Here is a 20,547-nt window from a genome sequence, read left to right as displayed (position 1 = left end):
TTGTATCGTTAAAAATTATTTTTTTTATTTTGTACAAACAAAATAAATATATTAAAAACTTGTTAATTATTAAATGAATCAATATTAATTAAAAAGATATTTCATATTTATTTCGGAAATGACAAATGATTTAAATACTACATTTTTATTAATTTTAAAAACTTTAATATTTAAATACTTTATTTATTTAAAAATTGCATATTAAATCATCATCTATAATTACCACAAAAGTATGATAATCAAACATTAGATTCAACGTGAGATCAACTATCTGCTTAAATTTGTTTACATAACAATGAATGTTTTTACATTACTTTCATTATTATTGTCATTCATTTTCTCCAGTGTATGAATACTAACTATATTACATAGCATAACTTGTATTAAAGTAATTATATCAAGTCATTTATAGGAATTATTTTTCTAAATCTACTGGGAAAAAACCAAACTGATTCAAAAAAGTATTTATAGAAGTACAAATTCATTTGATATTTTTTTCTATTGATAAATTCATTCCAGGAAGAATATAAGAAACTTTTGAAATGTGATAAAATATTAAAAAAAAGTTAAGTTTCAAAATTTTCTTACTTTTTAAACTATTAGGGACAGTCAAATGAAAACGAGACAGATGGGAAAAAAGTAAGTAAACTATTTATTATTTCAAAAGTAATTGCCATAACTGTTAGTACATTTATCCCACTGTGAGAGAAGATGGTCAATGCCTTCATAGAAAATGTTTGTGGTTGCCTACGGAACCATGATTGTACTCAGGCATGCACCTTTTCATCCGAAGCAAATTGACGGCCACGAATGTCTTTCTTCGAGGCTCCAAAAATATGGGCATCGCATGGGGAGAAATCAGGACTTTATGGAGGATGTGTATGGATTACACTGCAGAAGTTCCCAGCGAAACTTCTGCAGCATAGTCAAAATAACCTTGGTAACATGTGGGTGGGCATTATCCTGCAACAGAATGATGCTGTCTGTCAACATTCCTGGGTGTTTGGATTTGATGGCACACTTCAATTTTTGCAAAGTTTCTATGTACCGTTGTGCGTTAATTGTGGCACTGTGTTCCAGAAAGTCAACAAGCAGTGGATCTCCATAGTGATATTGGACGCACACACGACTCGCCGAGCATGTCTAACAGACAAATGGCACAGCAGTAAACGTTCATGCTGTTCCTTCCCAATTACCAATAGATGGCACTTCTATATACACACCTACCTGCATTACCAACTTCCGTGCTACACTTGTTATATAGTCTGTCTCATTTTCATTTGACTGCCTCTAATAAATTAAAAATTTTAGACTAATGAAAATAAAATCATGTAAAAATTACCATAATTTACAGCATGTAAAATGCATGGGCATGTACAATAATCCAGATTTTTTTGGTACAGAATATTTAAGAAAATTACTTAGAGTATTTAAATTTAAGCTACCCCACATCTTTGGCACTCAGCTCCAACTTTTCTTGTTTTATGATATTTTGGTTAAAAAAAAAAAAAGTAAATAAAATTAGAATGTACACTTATTTATCAGAGGAAAACAAAAAATTTAAAACAAATCATTTAAAATTAAAATATTTTTTACATGAATACATAAAAAAGGATGCTTAGTTAAAGCAAATAATAGTAATATATTTAATTAAATAATACCGTTTAAAGAACCTGTAGAAATAACAAGAAATTATAGTAGTAATAATTGTATCATCATTATCCCCAAATTTAAAAGTCAGAAGCAAATGCTGCAGTAACCAATTACAGACTGGAAAGCATCAATGGAGAAACTTCACTTGTGATTCTGAGAGTTGGCAGCCAAAAGCACCAAATTTGTGCATAGAAAGAATTCCATGGATTATATAATTATAAATTTTGAATTTAAATTTCATTATTTTATTTGTTTTATGGCTTTAAAGTGGTGTAGTCACTCAAAATTTGCATTTGCAAAATAATAAAATTTTATTAAAACAGATTTGTCAGTTGTTTCATCTACTAGACACAAACACCAGAAGAGAAAAATACTGCAAGATATAAGTTTTTATAAAAGGCATCTTACACTTAAAGTCAAATATAATAATCTTCAACCTGGTTCTCTAGTTATAACAATTTTATTCAAGAGTTGGGCTAAGTAGAAGTTATCTGTAGCCTAATAAAAGCCATTTAGGAAATTCATTATTCTAAGCAGATCACAGCTTCATATGCAAGAAAACAATTTTTCAGCCTATTTTTGGACAAAAGTCACATCTTATATGCCATAAAATTCAGTAATATAAATAAAAGTTATCTTTTCATTTGTTTTATAATAAAATTTTAAATTACACTTTACCAATAAAAAGTAATGATCCTCAGGCTCTGCTCGTAAATATTTGAAAATACACTGCTCCCAAAAGCGCTCCATTAAATCCCAATCTTCTACAATTCCATGCCTGATTGGATACTAAAAAATATTTAATTGCATATATATTATAAAATTGTCCAACTATTAATATTTAAACAACTTAATGCAATAATCTACTTTTTTAATATTTAATACACCTTAAATGTTTAAATACATTGTCATTTTTAAATTATAATTTTTGATATAAAATATTGAAAAATTATATATAAGATCTTATTATAAGCAGTATAAATAAAAATATTTATGCCATAGAAATTTGGTATTCAATTTATTTATAAATGCATATACTGTATTATTTAAAAACGTTTATTTTCTTGAATTATAAAACAGTAAAAAATGCATTTACACTACTGTTCTTTGCTACTCTATAAATGAAAATAGATAAATATCAAATAATATAAAACATTCCACACTAAAAAATTAGTTTGATATATTTTCAATTACTTCTTTTTCCACAAACTGTATGTTTTTATCTATTTTCATATCCTCTTTTTCTTGCAATTTTATTGGCAAGTTTTTAAAATTTTTATAAGAAAAATAATCACATGCCGCTTATTAAATATTGTTACTTACTTAAATATATTAAAAACTTGTTAATTATTAAATGAATCAATATTAATTAAAAAGATATTTCATATTTATTTCGGAAATGACAAATAAAATACCCATTAAGTTATTGATATAATAGAACACTGTTGGCAGCTACAATATATAAAATATGAGTCCTGTATTTTGTTTTTCAAAACAAAAACAAGATCCATATAGACTATGAATCAGAAGAAATGAGTTACATGAAGCATAATATAGCTGATTAACTCTGATCTAAGAGTTTAGTTTTCATTAAATTATTTAGGTCACATTTCATTTTTTGCATTAATATTTAGTATATAAAAAGAATGTTTGTTAGTTTGTTCTTTATATGTTTCAACACTGAGCAAATGCAACAGAACTTTCAGAGATCATCTCGTCCAACAGGAGAATAATGACTACTTTTGGCTGAATTAACTTCAATCCCATCTACAACAGACCTCCTTTCTATCTGACAAGTGAGATAGACACACTCAAATAGGAAAATTACTTAAAAGAGAACACAAAATATGTTTTTAAGTGTTTTCAAGAGTGTTGAATTTAAATATTTGGGCATCTTTACAAAATTTAATTGGTTGGTTAATTACCATTTGATATTTATGACACATTAGAGTTAACATTAGAAAAACAATTGAATGTCTTGAATTATCTTCTCATGCAAGCAAAAGACTATTTTTAGCTGAAAATCATCAATTCCTGTTTACCTGACCAATGAAATTGAGCCATTCTGTATAATATTCTTACCACACACAAAACATGTACTTGCAAATTTCCAGGATGCTAAGCATAAAACTTTGGTCTGTTTGCCTCAAAATCTAATTGCTCTAATTTACAAAGATCTTGTAAAGATGTAATAAAGCAGGTGAAATTTAAGAATTTTTATATTCTTGCAGTGTATTTAAAGAATGCAAATATATCTAAATAAATAGACATTTGGTTTATCTAATAACAAACACAAAACCAATTACCAGTGTGAAGAAAACAAAAACAATCTCTGCACAAACATTCTCTAACTCCACCTGAATTCTTCAGGTGCAACAACAGTTACCAGAAAAAACATCATTCAGAACATAAAAGTTTTTAAAAGAAACAAACTTGAATGACCATTTGAACTATGAGTATAAATTTAAAGCCATGCATGCATTGTCCTGCACATAATGAAGATTCAACCAACAACTACACTATCATATCAAGTACAGCCTGCCAGACTATCGATAACATCATTTCCTCCTTAAAATTTATACAAGGTGACACAAAGTTAGCTTGTAAACTTTCAGCATTACATCAAAAACTATAGTTATATGTTTAATTTCTGCATTTCGTCTTCTAACAATGTAAAATATTCACGGAATGGCAAAAGTGCCTTTTTTTTATGTTTATTTTACAGTTATTTCATCCAACAACACAAAAATAAATATATCAAATTTCAGAAACTGGCTGTAAATTATCTCAACTTACACTGATTGACATTGATTTTGTATAAAATTTGAGAGTTGGTGTTATCTTTCAGGGTCAGGTTAGATTTTCAGTGCAGCCCACACTGACTGATGACTACTAATGTCAATAAGCCACTAATTGTTTTATTGTCTTGTAAAGGAAAAACTCTTCCTGATTTTAAGTCAGTCAAATTACAGTATTGTTATTTTATTGTACTCAGAAGAATGTTTTCTTTAAAATCTATTGAGCAACTCATTTTGTTACATCTGATTAATTTTATTTTTTAGTTGCAGTTTAACCAACATGCCAGTAACTCCAGGGTGTCTGGCATGCTGGTCTCCCTGGTTATATATGGCATGTTGGTCAATCTGCAAAAATATGGTAATTATCAAATATATTTACAGTACATGTAATCCCAGAGCTAAAATCAAGTTCCACTCTATAACCCCATCATAAGTCAAATTGAGGGCAAATTGAACATAATAAAAAATTGATGATTTCTTCAAAATATCCTATACCACACTCTTCTAATACACTCTTGCAGTTGTTCATTTCAGGCCTACTCTGCAATTTGTATACTCTTAATATGGCAATAGTTCTCAATAAAATTAAGGCTATAACTGTTATCTGGCCAGCTTATGCATCTGATCTGAGCCTCTTGTATAAATTTTTTTTTTATCTAAAATGATTTGTGTCAGTTTAAGTGACAATAATGCAAACAAACTGTAGAAAAAAGAGATCCACTTTACTTGGCCCCACATATTGGCATGGCAACAGAGTAGCATCATCCTATAAGATGCAGGATTTTATGTCATAAAATTGTTCCTTGATTGTTAGCTTGGCAGATACACATTTTGTAGCACTCTGCATTCACAAACCTGTTTAAGTGTAGAATGCTAACGCCTTCACTTGATATGCATCCCTATATCATTTGACTCACCAGAACCTTTACCTGTTTGTATCCAGCAATCTCTGTTTTAGGCCTCACCATATGTCTAACATACGGTTTGCTGTCTGATCCCTGCTGGAGGACTTATCCAAAATCATAATAGAATTCCACATGTCAATACTCCAATCTACATTCTGCTTGCCCAGATATACTACTAACTGCAAATTTCACTCAACAGCAATAGAATTTTACATAAACAGTTGGCTTTTAAACCGATGCAACATAGATAACATGCCTGTTTGTTCTTTCCAATTTATTTTCAGTTCAGAAAAACTAGGTGTGTACTCTCACAGGCAGAGATGCTTCAGCATCCCATCCTGGCATGCATACTCACATCTTTAATTCCTGATCCATCTTTTATTTCAATGTTGCTGTGTCCACATCTCTTTTGTAACAAATGCACAATTGATTGATTGATCACAATGCACTCTATACTAGTTTATGAGAAGATAAACCTTCAGCATTCAAATCAACAATTATGGGCTGTTTACATGATGCTCACTATTAAAAAAACTCCATTTTGCTTATAAAAACAAACCCCCTTTGCACAGGTTTTTATGCCAACAGATGATATAATCTCCAGAAGCATTACTGCATTAGATTTTGCTATAACAACATACAACAATCTGATTATAATTTGTAGTGTAAAAAAAATCTAATAGTTTATTTATTGATCTACATTGATGTTAAGTTAATAATTAAATGTAACTTAAATAAATTTAGCTAGAGGTAGACAATTAGGTTGCCATATCCTGATAAATTTGAGAGAGATAAACTTCTAATTTTAAATTTGGAACAAAATAATAATTTAAAAAGATAAACACATTTTTATATGATTTTGAGTTGCAATTTTCATGACAACTACTATATTTCAAAATGTCCAATATTCTTCATGAATTGCACAATTAAGAGTAATTACATAGACAAAAAACTTACTTTAACTGCATAACCTGAAGCATCCAGGGCTTCATCTCCTATGTAAAAATCCAAATCATCAATTCCTCGAGCAAGTCTTCTAGTAGCTTGATCACCAATTTTAGCAGATTCTTTTATACCAATTGCTATAAAATTTTTTGTTAAGCAATATTTAAAAATAAATTTCATTGTTCTTAATAAAAGTTTAATTTTTATAGTATGCTTATAACTATAAAAACAATTATAGACTTATATGTACATAGAAATAAATCTCTTTCATTGACAGTAATTTAATTTTTAAAGAATTTTTCTTAACTTTTATTAAAAATTTATATGGAATTTATAAGCACACACTTATCAGATTAACTGCTTACACACACATACAAAAAAAGTTTAAGTGACTAAGACAATGATCCAATATATTATGAGATCATCACAACACACCCAGCAAGGAAGAAAAGCTAGTTGCAATATATAAATTTATTCTTTTATTTTAAATTATCAATATAATCTGAATGTCAATGTTAACCTATTTAATAAACCCATAAAAACAAATATGGTACAATTATATAAAATAATTTGTATTTACCAACACACTATTAATTTGTAAAATAATTTAAGTCATGCATATTAAAAGTAATTGTAAATTTTTTTATAAAGAAATAAAAAGTTTTAAAATTTATCTCAATCACAATTAAATTATTTGATAACTTATATTAAAAATTGACTTGAACTAATTACCTGATGGAATGATAAGTTGTGGTTCTTTATTTCCAGCAAATCCTAATTTTGTATATCTAAAAAAAATAAAAAGTCAGTTTTAATAACAGGTTATTATATTTGTTTTTGAAAGTTTTTAAAAAAAAATTTTTAATTAAATTTTGTAACAAAACAAATTACAATTAAAATTTGCTTAAACACATTCTAAAAACCATTTTTCTGAATTAAGATATTTTAATTAATAATAGATAAACTTAAGTAAAAACTCTATAAAAATATAGTAATTTCTAGTTAACAGAGCCACAAGTTAATTGGTAAAAATCTTAAGACAAAAAACAAATCAAAAATAGAATCAAAATTTGTTTTGGTTGTTTGGGACAACATGCTGTTTAATCAGAATAGTGGCTGCTAGATGGCATTCTCTTGTGATGTGTAAGTGAATATCATTTAATGAGTGCTGTATTTTTTCAATTTAACTAATGAGTTCTGTGTTTAAAAGAATTTAAAAAGTACCACCATATATCATACCAAATTTCAATTTTAATGTGCAACCATAAATTTATACCTATGGCACAATGATTGCTTTCATAGATGCTGAATACACAGGTGGGGTATGTTATGAACGGGTATTTTTTTGTTCAAACAATTTTTTCAGAAAATATGGCATCAAAATTTATACACAAATATACAATAGATCTGTGGTTCCCAATTAGTTTTTTCTGCGTACCACTTCAAGAAAGAGCTCAAACTCGCGTACCCCTTATAGCAGAAATTCATATTAATCCATACTAATATTATAAATTCGAAGGTAATTCTGTCTGCCTGTCACCTTTTCACATCTAAACTGCTGAACAGGTTTTAATAAAATTTGGCACAGAGATAGCTTACATGTTGGAGATGAACATAGGCTACATTTTACTGCGAGAAAATTCAGCTAGTGATAATAAAATAAATTTTTTTTTACATTTATTACCTTTAAAATACAATTCTAATAATAATGAAAATAACATAAGTTTATTTAATTTTAATGTGACAAATGTGCACGATTTTCTTTGCACAACTTTGTAAAATCTGGTTGCTTTTTGGTCAACTTCAGTCTCAAGTCATCTTCGAGTTGAAGTCAGTGACGATGTTTAGTTTTCATGTTTGTCATGGCTGAAAATCTGCTCTCGCAGAGGTATGTTGTGCAAAATGGTAGTATATATTTTATTGTTGCTTCGTTGACATGATAATAATGACAATTGTACAATTTTTGTTTCTTCTGTAAGAATTTCATTTAGGTATTGTCACAAATGCATTTTTTTGATGAAATTTCAAGAATATTTTTAGTTATAAATAAACGAATTTGTGCATTCAACATCATGTTGTAAATTGCCAAATTTTTGATGGTCCACCCATTATTCTTTTGATTGCTTCATCTCATGCATTTAAATTTTAAATTGACTGATTTTAGATTGCCACGCGTACCCCTTCATGCAATTTTGCATACCCCCAGGGGTACAAGCACCACTAATTGGGAACCATTGCAATAGATCATTGCAAATACTCAGTAACAAAGATATATTCAATTTAGTGAATTTTTTCTTTTGAAACTGATCTTATAAAATTTTCAGACTCAGATCAATCAAAATGTCATGGAGAAATCTGATACTAGCAGATGGAATTGGCTTTTGATTTATTTAAGTAAGACAACAACAGTTACTGTTAGTTGGTAGAGACAGCTAGAATGCAAATTACACATGCAATCTAAAAAAAAAAAAAATCAAGCAAAGTTTCATTAAGACCTCAATCAATATTTCTTTATTGGAATTGGATAAAATATACTGTACAAGTCACTAATCAAATGCTAACATATAAGAATAGTTACTGTTACTTGTATTTGCTTCATACCAGGTTGTTGTCCCTTAGTTCCATTAATGGCCATCAACATCTCTGCTGTAATACCAAGCAATAATTTCTATCCTGTGTTATAATAAGTATGGTATTACAGTGGATGTTGATGGCCATTAATCAAACTAAGAATAGTTAGTTAAAAGGCTGAATCACAAGATTTCAAAGTAATAGATGATTAGTTATCTCAATAAAAATCTAGCCACGATATTAAATTCAAGAAAACAGCAAATCATCATGTCTCCTGATTTTTCATTTGAATTTCCTTGATTCTAAGATAATTTTTTAAAAGCCCTTTTTATTGGTCTTTGAGATGCATCTTATAATAAATGGCCTTACATTTACAGTAAAAAAGAAACCCAAAGTCAGCAGTCATTGTAAGTAGACTACGTGAAGGCATGCATCAATAATGTTGGTTACAAATTGGTTGGCTATACTGCTCTGTCATCAATTCATACAAGCTCTGCTAGTAATGAGATTTTATTTAAATTCTTAGCATTATGATGTAGCAATAAAATAAAAAAAATTATTGTAAATGTAGATGAGCATAAATATAGAAATGCCAAATACAGGTAACCCCCATATAACATGGAACTTCTATACCACGGATTCACTCCAACATGGTTCGAGAATTGGTACCATCCCCTGTATAAGATGGTACTTTTATAGCACGAATTTACTCTGACACGGTTCGAGAAATGGGTAAACCCTCGTACAACATGAAATGTAATAAATTTTTACATACTTAAGTACTAATAGTTCACGAAAATTATTATTTTCGTGAACTATTAGTACTTCAGTGTGTAAATTTTCTTTTCTCGTCTCCATACACATGGTTCTTCGCGAAAATTGTTTCAATTTTGCCATATCTCGACACTTCTGCTTCTGGTGTTGCCAGATGTTTTTCCCTTATTCCATAAGTGGTTAGCACCATATAAGGAAATTTATAAAGATCTTTTAACTAAAAGCAAGCAATCTAAAATTACATACACTTTTTGCAAAAGATAAAGCATGAATCTAAAAATAATGCAGAAAAATGCTCAGAGGATAACGATAACTTGCCAAAAATAAAACGCTCTCGGTTAATAGTGCTTTTAGTGATGACAAAGAAAACATTGTTTAATTTATATTAATATGTATCACTTAAGAAAATTTTAATAAAGATATTTATCTTAATTATGAAAATATAGTAGCATGTTTTTTTAATTTTTGGAACCTAACCCTCCTTTTCGTACTAGTTCTTTGATTCGCATAACACAGATTCTCATAACACAGCAATTTTTTGAAATGTAACTACCGTGTTATACGGGGGTTACCTGTACTAGTTATTTTGTAGCATTTATATTGTTTTTCTAACTTATGTATACTTCATTTAAAAATTTTTCTTTTTTAAAAACTTTGATTTCAAAATAATCAAGAAGCATCGGTCCATTAATAATAAATTTAATCTTTACAGCAATCATATCCACTATTGTAAAATTAAGCATTTAAATGGAAAGAACATTTTTTACAAAAACCTGAATGCTAAAAATGACTAAGTACTGCATTACAATCTTAGACACACAAATCTCTTTCCAAACTCTTCAGATCTATACAGCTGTTTGCTTTCTTACAAATAAAGATGAACAAATTTTCATTAAACACTATTACTTCTGAACTTTCCAGTCCATTTTCGGAAATATCAACTGCCTTTTGTTGTCATTGTGTTGAGTCAAAGTATGAGTTAGAAAGTCTGAAAATACTAGGGTTTAATAAAAAATTTTTTATTTCAATTACCAAAAAAGCAGATTAGCTATAAATACAGCCTTAGACTGTTGCAAAATGTTAACAGAAATTATAAAACAATCACTCACAACTGGGCATACTTAATAAAGAGAGCCACAAAAACCAAAAAACCAGCAAAAATAAGTGATAGAGCTAACATCTTCATCTGTGTTGAATGGGTATCATCAGGCTAAATGACTCCACAACTGTTAAATAACAGGAGATTGCCATACAAGTGTGAAGAGGAGAGATGACATAAGAGAGGGGGAGGATAGTAAGTTTACAGTTTATAGAACAACTTCCTTGCAGGGGAAAAGAATGAAAGTTAATAGCAATATTTTTGCAGGCAAGCATTTGAAATTTACAAGGCTGCCTGAAAAACATCCCCAAATTTCTTTGCATTTCTCAACATTTCAAGGTTCCAAGTCCAAAAATGTAAAAATCTTGGGGGAACATTTTTTGATCAATTGCCATACTTTCTCTGTTATATGTAACAGCTGGAAAAGTAAAAATTATAATGCATTTCAACACAATCCAAAACCCCAACAAATTCTTTATTAGATATGCATCCCACTAAAAACTATGGTCTGCATCAAGCACTCTCTGTTATAAGTCGGGTCTTTATGCTCAAACAGTTTGCTATCAAATCAATGTAGGTAAAATTTGGATTCATCCAAAAGCATAATAGAATCTCAAATGTCAACACTCCACTCAGCATTCTGTTAAGCCCAATAAGCCAGTTGTCTAAGCATTTCACTCATCAGTAATTGTTTATTTGAACAGTAGAGTTTAAATCCATGTTACCCAGTTCTTATATTAATTATGTCTATCTGTTCTTTCCACTTTACTTTCAGTTCAGAACTGGCAGTATGTTCTCATAGGCAGAGATGCTTAATCATTTCATCCTGAGATGGCATATTCTCATGTTAGCATTCTGATCCAACTTTTTTCCTCAATACTGCCATGTTCATATCTCCTTTGTAGCAAATACATAATTGTTAATTGATCACAATGTATACTCTGTGCAAGTTGATGAGAAGATAAACCTTTAGCATTCAAAGCAACAATTATGGAACTTTCACATATTAACTGTCAAAACTTTTCATTTTGTTTATAAAAGGGCACTTCCTTCATACAGGTTTTTATACCAATGAAATGATCAAAACCACTGCTGCAATAGACTTAGTTATTTCAATGAAAAGTGTTCTCATGTTTATGATGTCATGGGTAATGCAATCTGTATAGTTTCTTGCAAGTCTGCAGAAAATGATACTTCAATTTAAAAAATACATACATTTTTCTGGATTTTATGGATGATGTAATTTCTATGGTTGCTACTATACAGTAGCAACCATAGAATTCTAATAGTTGCCATTATACAACGATTAGAATTCTACAGTATTGAGTTGTTCGGAAAGTAATTTCAATTTTTTTCCGTGGAAAAAAAACCCAATATTTTTATAATAAATAAATATTTTTTTGAATTATATATCGACCATTTTGGTCAAATACCTGTTGTTATCATTTCTGGTAGTAGCATGATTTCACATTCATAAAAGTTTTGATCGTTGCTTACAAAAAACTGGTCCAGTGATTTTTGACATTGTCATTTCAAGTAAATGTCTTAGTTAAAAAAAATTTATATAGACTGGAACAAGTAATAATCTGAGTGTGCTCGATATGGCGAATATGGTTGGTTGATAGCAAGTCCCATCTAAGTTATAACAGTTTCTGACGAGTTACCAAACTTGTGTGAAATTTGACATTATCATAGTAAAACACTACACCTGTTTTGTTGATCAATTCTGGCCACCTTTTCTGTTTGATGATATTACTCAATTTGTTTACTCGATGGCAGTACACTTTCGAATCAATTGTTAAATTGTCTGGTAAAAGCTCAAAAAAAAAAAAAACATTTCCTTAAAATCCCACCAAAGAAAGCATCTCTCTTTAAGAACATGTGGAACCCATATATCAAGCTTTAAATGAAACCAATTTGTTTGAAGTAATCATAAACAGTTCAATTTGACAAGTGTTGTTATTCGGCAGTTTGCTTCAATCAGTACCTTTATTTTGTTTTCATTGGCTTCAACTGGCCATCCAGAATGTGGTGCATCATCAATATTGAAATTGCCAGAACAAAATTTTGTAAACTAGTTTTGGCACTGTCGTTCTGACAATACATCATCTCCATACACGTCACACAATTTTTTTCTCGCTTAAACAGCATTCTTACCTTTTCGGTAATAAAAGAGCAAAATATGACGAAAATGCTGCTTTTGATCTTCCATATTTGATGGGACACAAAAAATAAACAATTGCACAAAATCAAACAAAACTTTTTACAAATAATCCTTAAAATGCTAGCTGTCAAAATATATAATGATAATATGGTTTAGAATGAAAATGGTGGGAAAAATACGACTAATCCATCTAGTGGTAAAAAAAACAAAATTACTTTCCGAACAACCCAACATAAATCATCAATTCCCAGATTTTACTCTTCTAATTTAAAATTCAAGTCAATACATATTACTTTAAACTGTATATTAAAAAAATTTATAATGATTTGCAGATATTAACAAAAATAAAATTATATGTTAAATCAAACTGTCAAATTATTTTATAAATTATCTTGCCTATTGCCTTGAAATAACTAACAATCTAACAGTTGAATTGGTTTATTATAAATTAATTTTTTACTATTATAATATTTGCAAAAATTATTCTGATATACCAATTTCTTAAATACTGATTTAGTATAAATCAGTTAAGAAATTAGCATATCAATCTTAAAATTTATAGCATAAGTAAATTTAAAAAATGAAGTAACTTGTTTTCAACTACTAACTAATAGAGCATAATAAAGTAAAATATCAACTTTAATGTATAAATTAAACAGATTTCTAAAGAATTGAAGCAATCAAGTTTTATTTTTAGATTACTAGTGGGATTTGAAAATGAAGTGACATCTTTGATGTTAATTTAGAATGTATGTATGCATTTGTATATATAAACTACTATTATAGGATTAAGAGTACAATGTCTTTCAGATAAACATTTTCATAATCTTAAATTCAATCTTCAGATCTGTTAAAGTTTAAATAGAATATCAAATTGAAAATATATCTCTGCCACAGACTGCACATCTCACTTAGATCTTTGTAAAATTGTAGCAATTTCAAAATTTCATATATTCTAAATCAAACACAAATTGTAGCCCATGTCAGTTACAGGTTTTCAAATATCTCCTATTTAATGTCTTACTTAAGTTTGGATGAATCTGAAGCCAGAATTCAAGATTCTAAAGACATTTATCTGAAACAAATTTTATTCTGACTTCTGTAATAGGGTTATTTATTTTGTAAGTAAAAATGGAATCACAAATCAGATGAAGCTACATTAACGCACAATTTTTTCATGCAAATGATAAACATTTTCACATTAATTAAACTACTGAAAAAATTTTAGAAGTCAATTCCTAAAACTTTCAGTAAAAACAAATGAAGAATTGCTAAACAGTAGAGTCAATTTTTATGAGAAAATGTATTAAACCAAACAATCACTGTAATTAATTAGGCTATTTTTCTCTACTATTAATAATTAAATATTAAGTAATTTGTAAGATTTTTTGAAAAAGTTTTTTTGTAGGGCTAAACTTATCCCATCAGATCCCATCAGATAATCAATAACATTAAATAAACATTTTTTAAATATCTGAAATGAACAGGTTCAAATCTTACACAGTAAGTAAATGGCATTTAAAATCTTTAAAATATGCACATGATGCATTTAAAATGAAATGTAGGACTAACTACTTAAAAAGTTTTACTTTTCTGGTTTGTTTTCTGTGTTATACAGTAAAGTATTGGAATTGTGTCAAATTTGCAGGATTTTTTGGAAATCTCTGCATTTTGAGACCTCCAAACCCAATAAAAGTAAAATGAAAAAAAATTCCATGGATATATGGGTGTGAATATGTGTTTTGGTGTATTTCATTTAAATCTCAGGATGGCATAATGATTAAGAAACAAAATTTGGCATAGTAACTTGTATATAAGAAGCATTGATGCTATTAAACTTTAATGGTTAAAAATTGAGGGAGGAGAAAGAGGGAATTGTGTGCCATATCTCGAAGTCAAACTTAAGATTTTTGCTTCTTATTAACATTTACAACTTTTTTTATAAAATTCATCTCCACTTATTAAATCCTATGGCTGGAACTATCTTATAAACACAAAAATTTACACCTTTCTTTCAATTTCCAGCATTCACTGTTTAAAAAAAATAAATGTTTTTGGCTATGTTCAGGGGCTTGCATCAGGTTAAGCAGATTCTATATCAAATGTCTAAAGCAAGTTTGAAGTTTGGAATAATGCCATAACATTTATGTAAATATAGTATATATTAAAACAATTACGTCAAAGAAAAACTACATTATTCCAAACTTCAAATCTGCTTTAGACGTTTGATATAGAATCTGCTTAACCTGATGCAGNAATAGAGCGGAAAAAATTTTTTAAAAACCCCCGCTCCCCGAAATATTCTTGTGGTTTTACATCCGTCCGGATCATATCCGGATTCCAAAAAAGGTAGACTATCGCCTTAATTAATTTACTAAAACGTCAAAGTTTTATAGAATTTATAGTGTTTGCAGTATAGCCTATACCTTACGCCCTCAAATAGATCACAAGTTTAAATTACTCTTCAGGCTCAAATATAACCAAATCCCAATTGCATTTAAAAATAATAATAAATCCACAGTACTTAAGTAAACCCACAATGAGTTCATTCGAATTACATTTTCTAAGCTACGAATTACTGTAAACAACCTGTTCAAAATTGTAACTGTAATTTAATGAGTCACATTGTCTGTGTTTAATTTTTTAGAAGTCATTTTGGTTTTCGTTTAACGACTCATGCGTCCTCTCGCGCAAACACATACTAAAACGAATTTTGAAAAAATAAATCTATAGATTCGAATAGCCCTCACAGGATTGATAAATACTAACCTAAACAGTTTTAAAAATAAACCGATAGTGGATCTATTCAAGTACGTACGGTTTCTTCTCCTTCGTCTTTTTCAAATTTAACAACAACTATTCTTACATCATTTATTATACAGCTGATATGTACTGTGCAATAGTTTCAAGAATAAAAATGTGTGTTTTTGTAGTTGCATTTTATTACAAATAATTTGTCTCGTATTGAAGTTAAACGATAAAACACAGCAGAAACAAGCCATTTTGTAATATACGTGTCTATTATTATCTTTTAATCTAAGTCTGCCTTTCCTGCACAAAAGCTGGATTATTTAGCACATCGCAATCACAATATTCCTCAATCTAGTCCTTTGGGCTTTTCAGCCTAAAGGACTAGATTGAGGGATATTGTGAAATTGGAGGCATTATTGAGGGAGATTGGAGACATTACGAGTTGAGTCAGACATGTTGTACCAGCATATGCCATAAAAAGTACTGATAATCAGTACATAGTATCAGCAATTGCTCAGTAAAAACAATTCTATATATTCAGTTATCATATATGCATATCAGCAGTACTTTTTTCAGAAAAAAGAGCATTATACATAATTAATTAAAAAAGATAGGCCATCAAAGTTGGATATTATTGTAATATGCATAGTTCATTTTAAGAGCTGCCAAAAGTAATATCATCCTAAGCAAACTTATTTCATATTCCTCGCTATAATCATCTGTTACATTAATTTTATTGAGTAAGGAACCATTCTGTTAAAACATTTTTTTTCTCCTATGAATTTTATAATCAATTTTTAAGTAAATAGTTTCAGTAAAGTAACTTGGAAATGAGCTGTCAAGTAAGCATGCGAAAAAAATCAATCTACGCGTAATGATACTAGGGTTGCCATACATCCATGTTTAGTATGGACAGTCCATACTATAAAGGCTCCGTCTGTGTCCATACCATACTTAGAAAAAATAAAAAAAAATCTGTACTGATCATGCTTTTAACAGTTAAATAAGCATAACCACTTACTTAAATGTAAGTATCTGACAAAAGGTGCTAAATTTTTGATAATTATTATTGTATTTGTTGGCTAGGTGGTAACATTGTATAAGCAAACATAACTGCTCTGTTGCTTAGAGAACATATGCACATTCGTTATAACATTTTTTAAAATTCAATAGTACTTGTTGTCTAAGTAGTAAAACAGTTTTCTCTTTTACAATTGCATTCTGTGCCCCAAAGGAAAGTGTAAATTGAAACTTTATATTATATGCCTGTATTTATCAGATTGAATAAATTCCTTTCATTCTGACTCACTGTCAAAGTACTTTTAATGCTAATCTGTCCAGTATTTTGCTTTCAACTATTACGGTAAACCTAATGATACTGTAATTGAGAATATTAACAAGGAAGTATTCAATCCTTTGTTTCAGGAACACTTTTTAAAAATTCTTCAAAAATAGTAATAGTAATTTATTAACTTTAGTATTAGTCATCACTCTATCTTTATAATTTTTAAATATGGATTTTGTTCACTGTATTGATGCAAAAAATGAGCATTATTGGAATTAGTCACTATATTTTGTAAAATTATTAAATTAAAAACAATCTTATTACAAAATTTAATAAAAAGTTGATTTTTAACAGAAGCATATTTTGAGTGTTACTTATTTTATAGGAATGTCAAGTATTTTATAAGCTTAAACCCAATAACACTTTATTGATATCTACTGACATTTTTCCAACTAAAACGTACATCCTTCATCCGGTTTTTAAAAAAATTTCATTAAAATTAATATTAGAAATATTTTAAATGTAATAATTTCTCACCCTGTCCCATTATCAATTACTACGGCAGGCATTCTTCCTGCCATGGTGCTTTGCCCACTTAAACTCGGAATTTTGTCAAAAGAAACTAAAAACTTCTGAAAAAAGGCGTTAACTACCGCATGTAATAGATAATATGGAGCACATGATTCACAACAATGTTGCCAGACGCTTAGCGCCAAGAAAATAATTATTTAACCCTATATGGTTATTAATTTAAATAATTTTAAAATATATATGAAAAAAATAAATTAAAATATTTTAAAAATCTTATTCGTTTATTCACAAGTTGTGCAAATGTTTAAAATATTTATAAGGCGATTGTTAGCGATCTGATAAGAAAGCGGGTTTTCTATACTATGCGAAAACTATCTTCTATTTATGTATTAGACACGTGAGGAAAAGGAAAAAATTCCTCACACCAAACTCATTAGTCCAGCTCGAACACACAACCAATTATTTATGTTCGGTGGTTTTATCCACTCGGCCATTGGTAGGCCGTTTGCGAAGTTCTGTTGACTGTACATTATACTGTAATAACGTATTAGTTATTACAATGATAATTAATAATTATAGCTGTTAATCGTATAAATAATTCAATAAAAATACTGAAATAATGCAATTTTTGTTAGCTTGCTTAAAACAGATGGGCTTTCTTCATATTCGGACAAACCGCTTACCACTCGGCTGCTCTTGGCCGAACCCGTAATGGGTTTGCTAAAAGAGGCCCTCTTAGTGCCAATAGAGCGGAAAAAATTTTTTAAAAACCCCCGCTCCCCGAAATATTCTTGTGGTTTTACATCCGTCCGGATCATATCCGGATTCCAAAAAAGGTAGACTATCGCCTTAATTAATTTACTAAAACGTCAAAGTTTTATAGAATTTATAGTGTTTGCAGTATAGCCTATACCTTACGCCCTCAAATAGATCACAAGTTTAAATTACTCTTCAGGCTCAAATATAACCAAATCCCAATTGCATTTAAAAATAATAATAAATCCACAGTACTTAAGTAAACCCACAATGAGTTCATTCGAATTACATTTTCTAAGCTACGAATTACTGTAAACAACCTGTTCAAAATTGTAACTGTAATTTAATGAGTCACATTGTCTGTGTTTAATTTTTTAGAAGTCATTTTGGTTTTCGTTTAACGACTCATGCGTCCTCTCGCGCAAACACATACTAAAACGAATTTTGAAAAAATAAATCTATAGATTCGAATAGCCCTCACAGGATTGATAAATACTAACCTAAACAGTTTTAAAAATAAACCGATAGTGGATCTATTCAAGTACGTACGGTTTCTTCTCCTTCGTCTTTTTCAAATTTAACAACAACTATTCTTACATCATTTATTATACAGCTGATATGTACTGTGCAATAGTTTCAAGAATAAAAATGTGTGTTTTTGTAGTTGCATTTTATTACAAATAATTTGTCTCGTATTGAAGTTAAACGATAAAACACAGCAGAAACAAGCCATTTTGTAATATACGTGTCTATTATTATCTTTTAATCTAAGTCTGCCTTTCCTGCACAAAAGCTGGATTATTTAGCACATCGCAATCACAGTATTCCTCAATCTAGTCCTTTGGGCTTTTCAGCCTAAAGGACTAGATTGAGGGATATTGTGAAATTGGAGTGTGGCCGCCAGCGCCAGAGATCCTGAACACTGTCTGGCACCAGAAGTATGGTAATCGACGAATACAGTACTTATCTAGAGAGCTAGCGGTATGCGAAATAACCCACTTTTTGTGCAGGGAAGATCACGCTATGGTAGACTTAGATTATTGACCTGGGTAGGTATAGGGTAAGTATTGGTGGACGTACAGTACAGACCTGTATGCATGGGCGTAGCCATAGTTTTGTTGTGGGGGGCCTAGTAGAGGCCAACCTAACACAAAATTGAATTATTTCAAATTATTCATAACATTGGGCACAGTGGACCTTTTTTTTATTAGTATTCAAATTTTTTAGCTTTAAGTTTTTTGTTGTTTCCAAATCGGCTTAACACTTTTTCGGCTGTGATTTTCTGGGGGGCACCAGGTTCACTGGGGAGGGCCGTGCCCACCCAGGCTCCCCCCTCGCTACGCCCATGCCTGTATGCCACCCGAAACGATAGTTATAGAGATGAGATTCTCAGACCTATTGTCATATAATATGCTGAAGCTGTTGGTGTTACTTTAATCTTCATTGACGATAACTAGCGATCATACAGAACTCGACTAGTGGACGGCTTGCTTCCAGAGTAGAGAATCGAAAGTATAGATTGGCCAGCATGCTATCCCATTCACGCGTGAAATGCACTTGGTAGCGGTCTTCGTTACCTGAACACTGGGAGTTCGGGCGTGGGTTCGCGCCTCGCTCGGACGGACTGGCCACGTAGAGTTTTTCGGGTTTTCTCCACGTCTGTAATGCCTGAATAGGGTCCAGTTACCCTTAAAAGACTCCCGAAAGGCATAATCCCCTCGCACGCGTATGACCATTTCATCTACGGCCTGCTACTCGGACGTATGCGTCCAATATCGTTCACTCGGAGTCATAGCTTATATGAGCAGCATACTCCATATTAACCATTGTATGAAAGACGAAATACGAAAGATGCACTTGGTAAATGCATTGTAGCTCGGTCATGTCGAATTCAGTAATGTAGAATGCTAAATAAAAAATCTAATTGGCTAGGAGGGCGGAGCTAAGAAGTATTCTGAGTATTTGAGGCTATTTCAAGCTTTACACTTTTTTGAAATATAAACTTTAAGTTGAATAATTTCAAATAAAAACGAGCAATTATTTATTGTGACACTGTCACAATACCAGGTAGAAATTTTTAATCATATTTTTAATTAGTTTATTTAAAATATATCCTCTCTACTTCAAATTAATAGTCTTTCCCCGAATATAATACTTTTCTTGTTAGCAATACATTCATGCCGGTCATGATATAACGCCTTTCAGGGATAAATTTTTGAATTGAAATAACGTAATTTCCGGTTTACATTAATCGGGGCTCTTGCAAATAATCTTTCCACACTTGGTCTCGGCATTCATCTGTCTAATTCAGTTCT

At 30.0% G+C, this 20,547-nt stretch overlaps 1 protein-coding gene across 1 annotated transcript in view; it reads right to left on the bottom strand.

The window, feature by feature from the left end:
* The window catches only part of LOC111625650 (actin-related protein 3-like), a 53,479-nt gene extending 35,839 nt beyond the window's left edge, over positions 1–17,640 (bottom strand). The window contains exons 1-5 of the mRNA XM_023368863.1: positions 17,483–17,640; positions 7,034–7,089; positions 6,314–6,438; positions 2,332–2,442; positions 1,228–1,290 (exon numbers count right to left, since the gene is read on the bottom strand). Of these exons, the coding sequence (XP_023224631.1) occupies positions 1,228–1,290; positions 2,332–2,442; positions 6,314–6,438; positions 7,034–7,089; positions 17,483–17,526 (399 nt within the window). The 5' untranslated portion in view covers positions 17,527–17,640. The remainder of the gene's footprint in view (positions 1–1,227; positions 1,291–2,331; positions 2,443–6,313; positions 6,439–7,033; positions 7,090–17,482) is intronic.
* Between the last annotated feature and the right edge of the window lie 2,907 nt (positions 17,641–20,547).

This window comes from Centruroides sculpturatus, unplaced genomic scaffold, assembly GCF_000671375.1.
Source record: "Centruroides sculpturatus isolate CEXI.00-Female unplaced genomic scaffold, Cexi_2.0 scaffold464, whole genome shotgun sequence".
In the NCBI taxonomy this organism is placed as follows: domain Eukaryota; kingdom Metazoa; phylum Arthropoda; class Arachnida; order Scorpiones; family Buthidae; genus Centruroides; species Centruroides sculpturatus.
The sequence above is the reverse complement of the archived record's forward strand: the minus strand, read 5'-3'. Positions and strand labels throughout refer to the sequence as shown.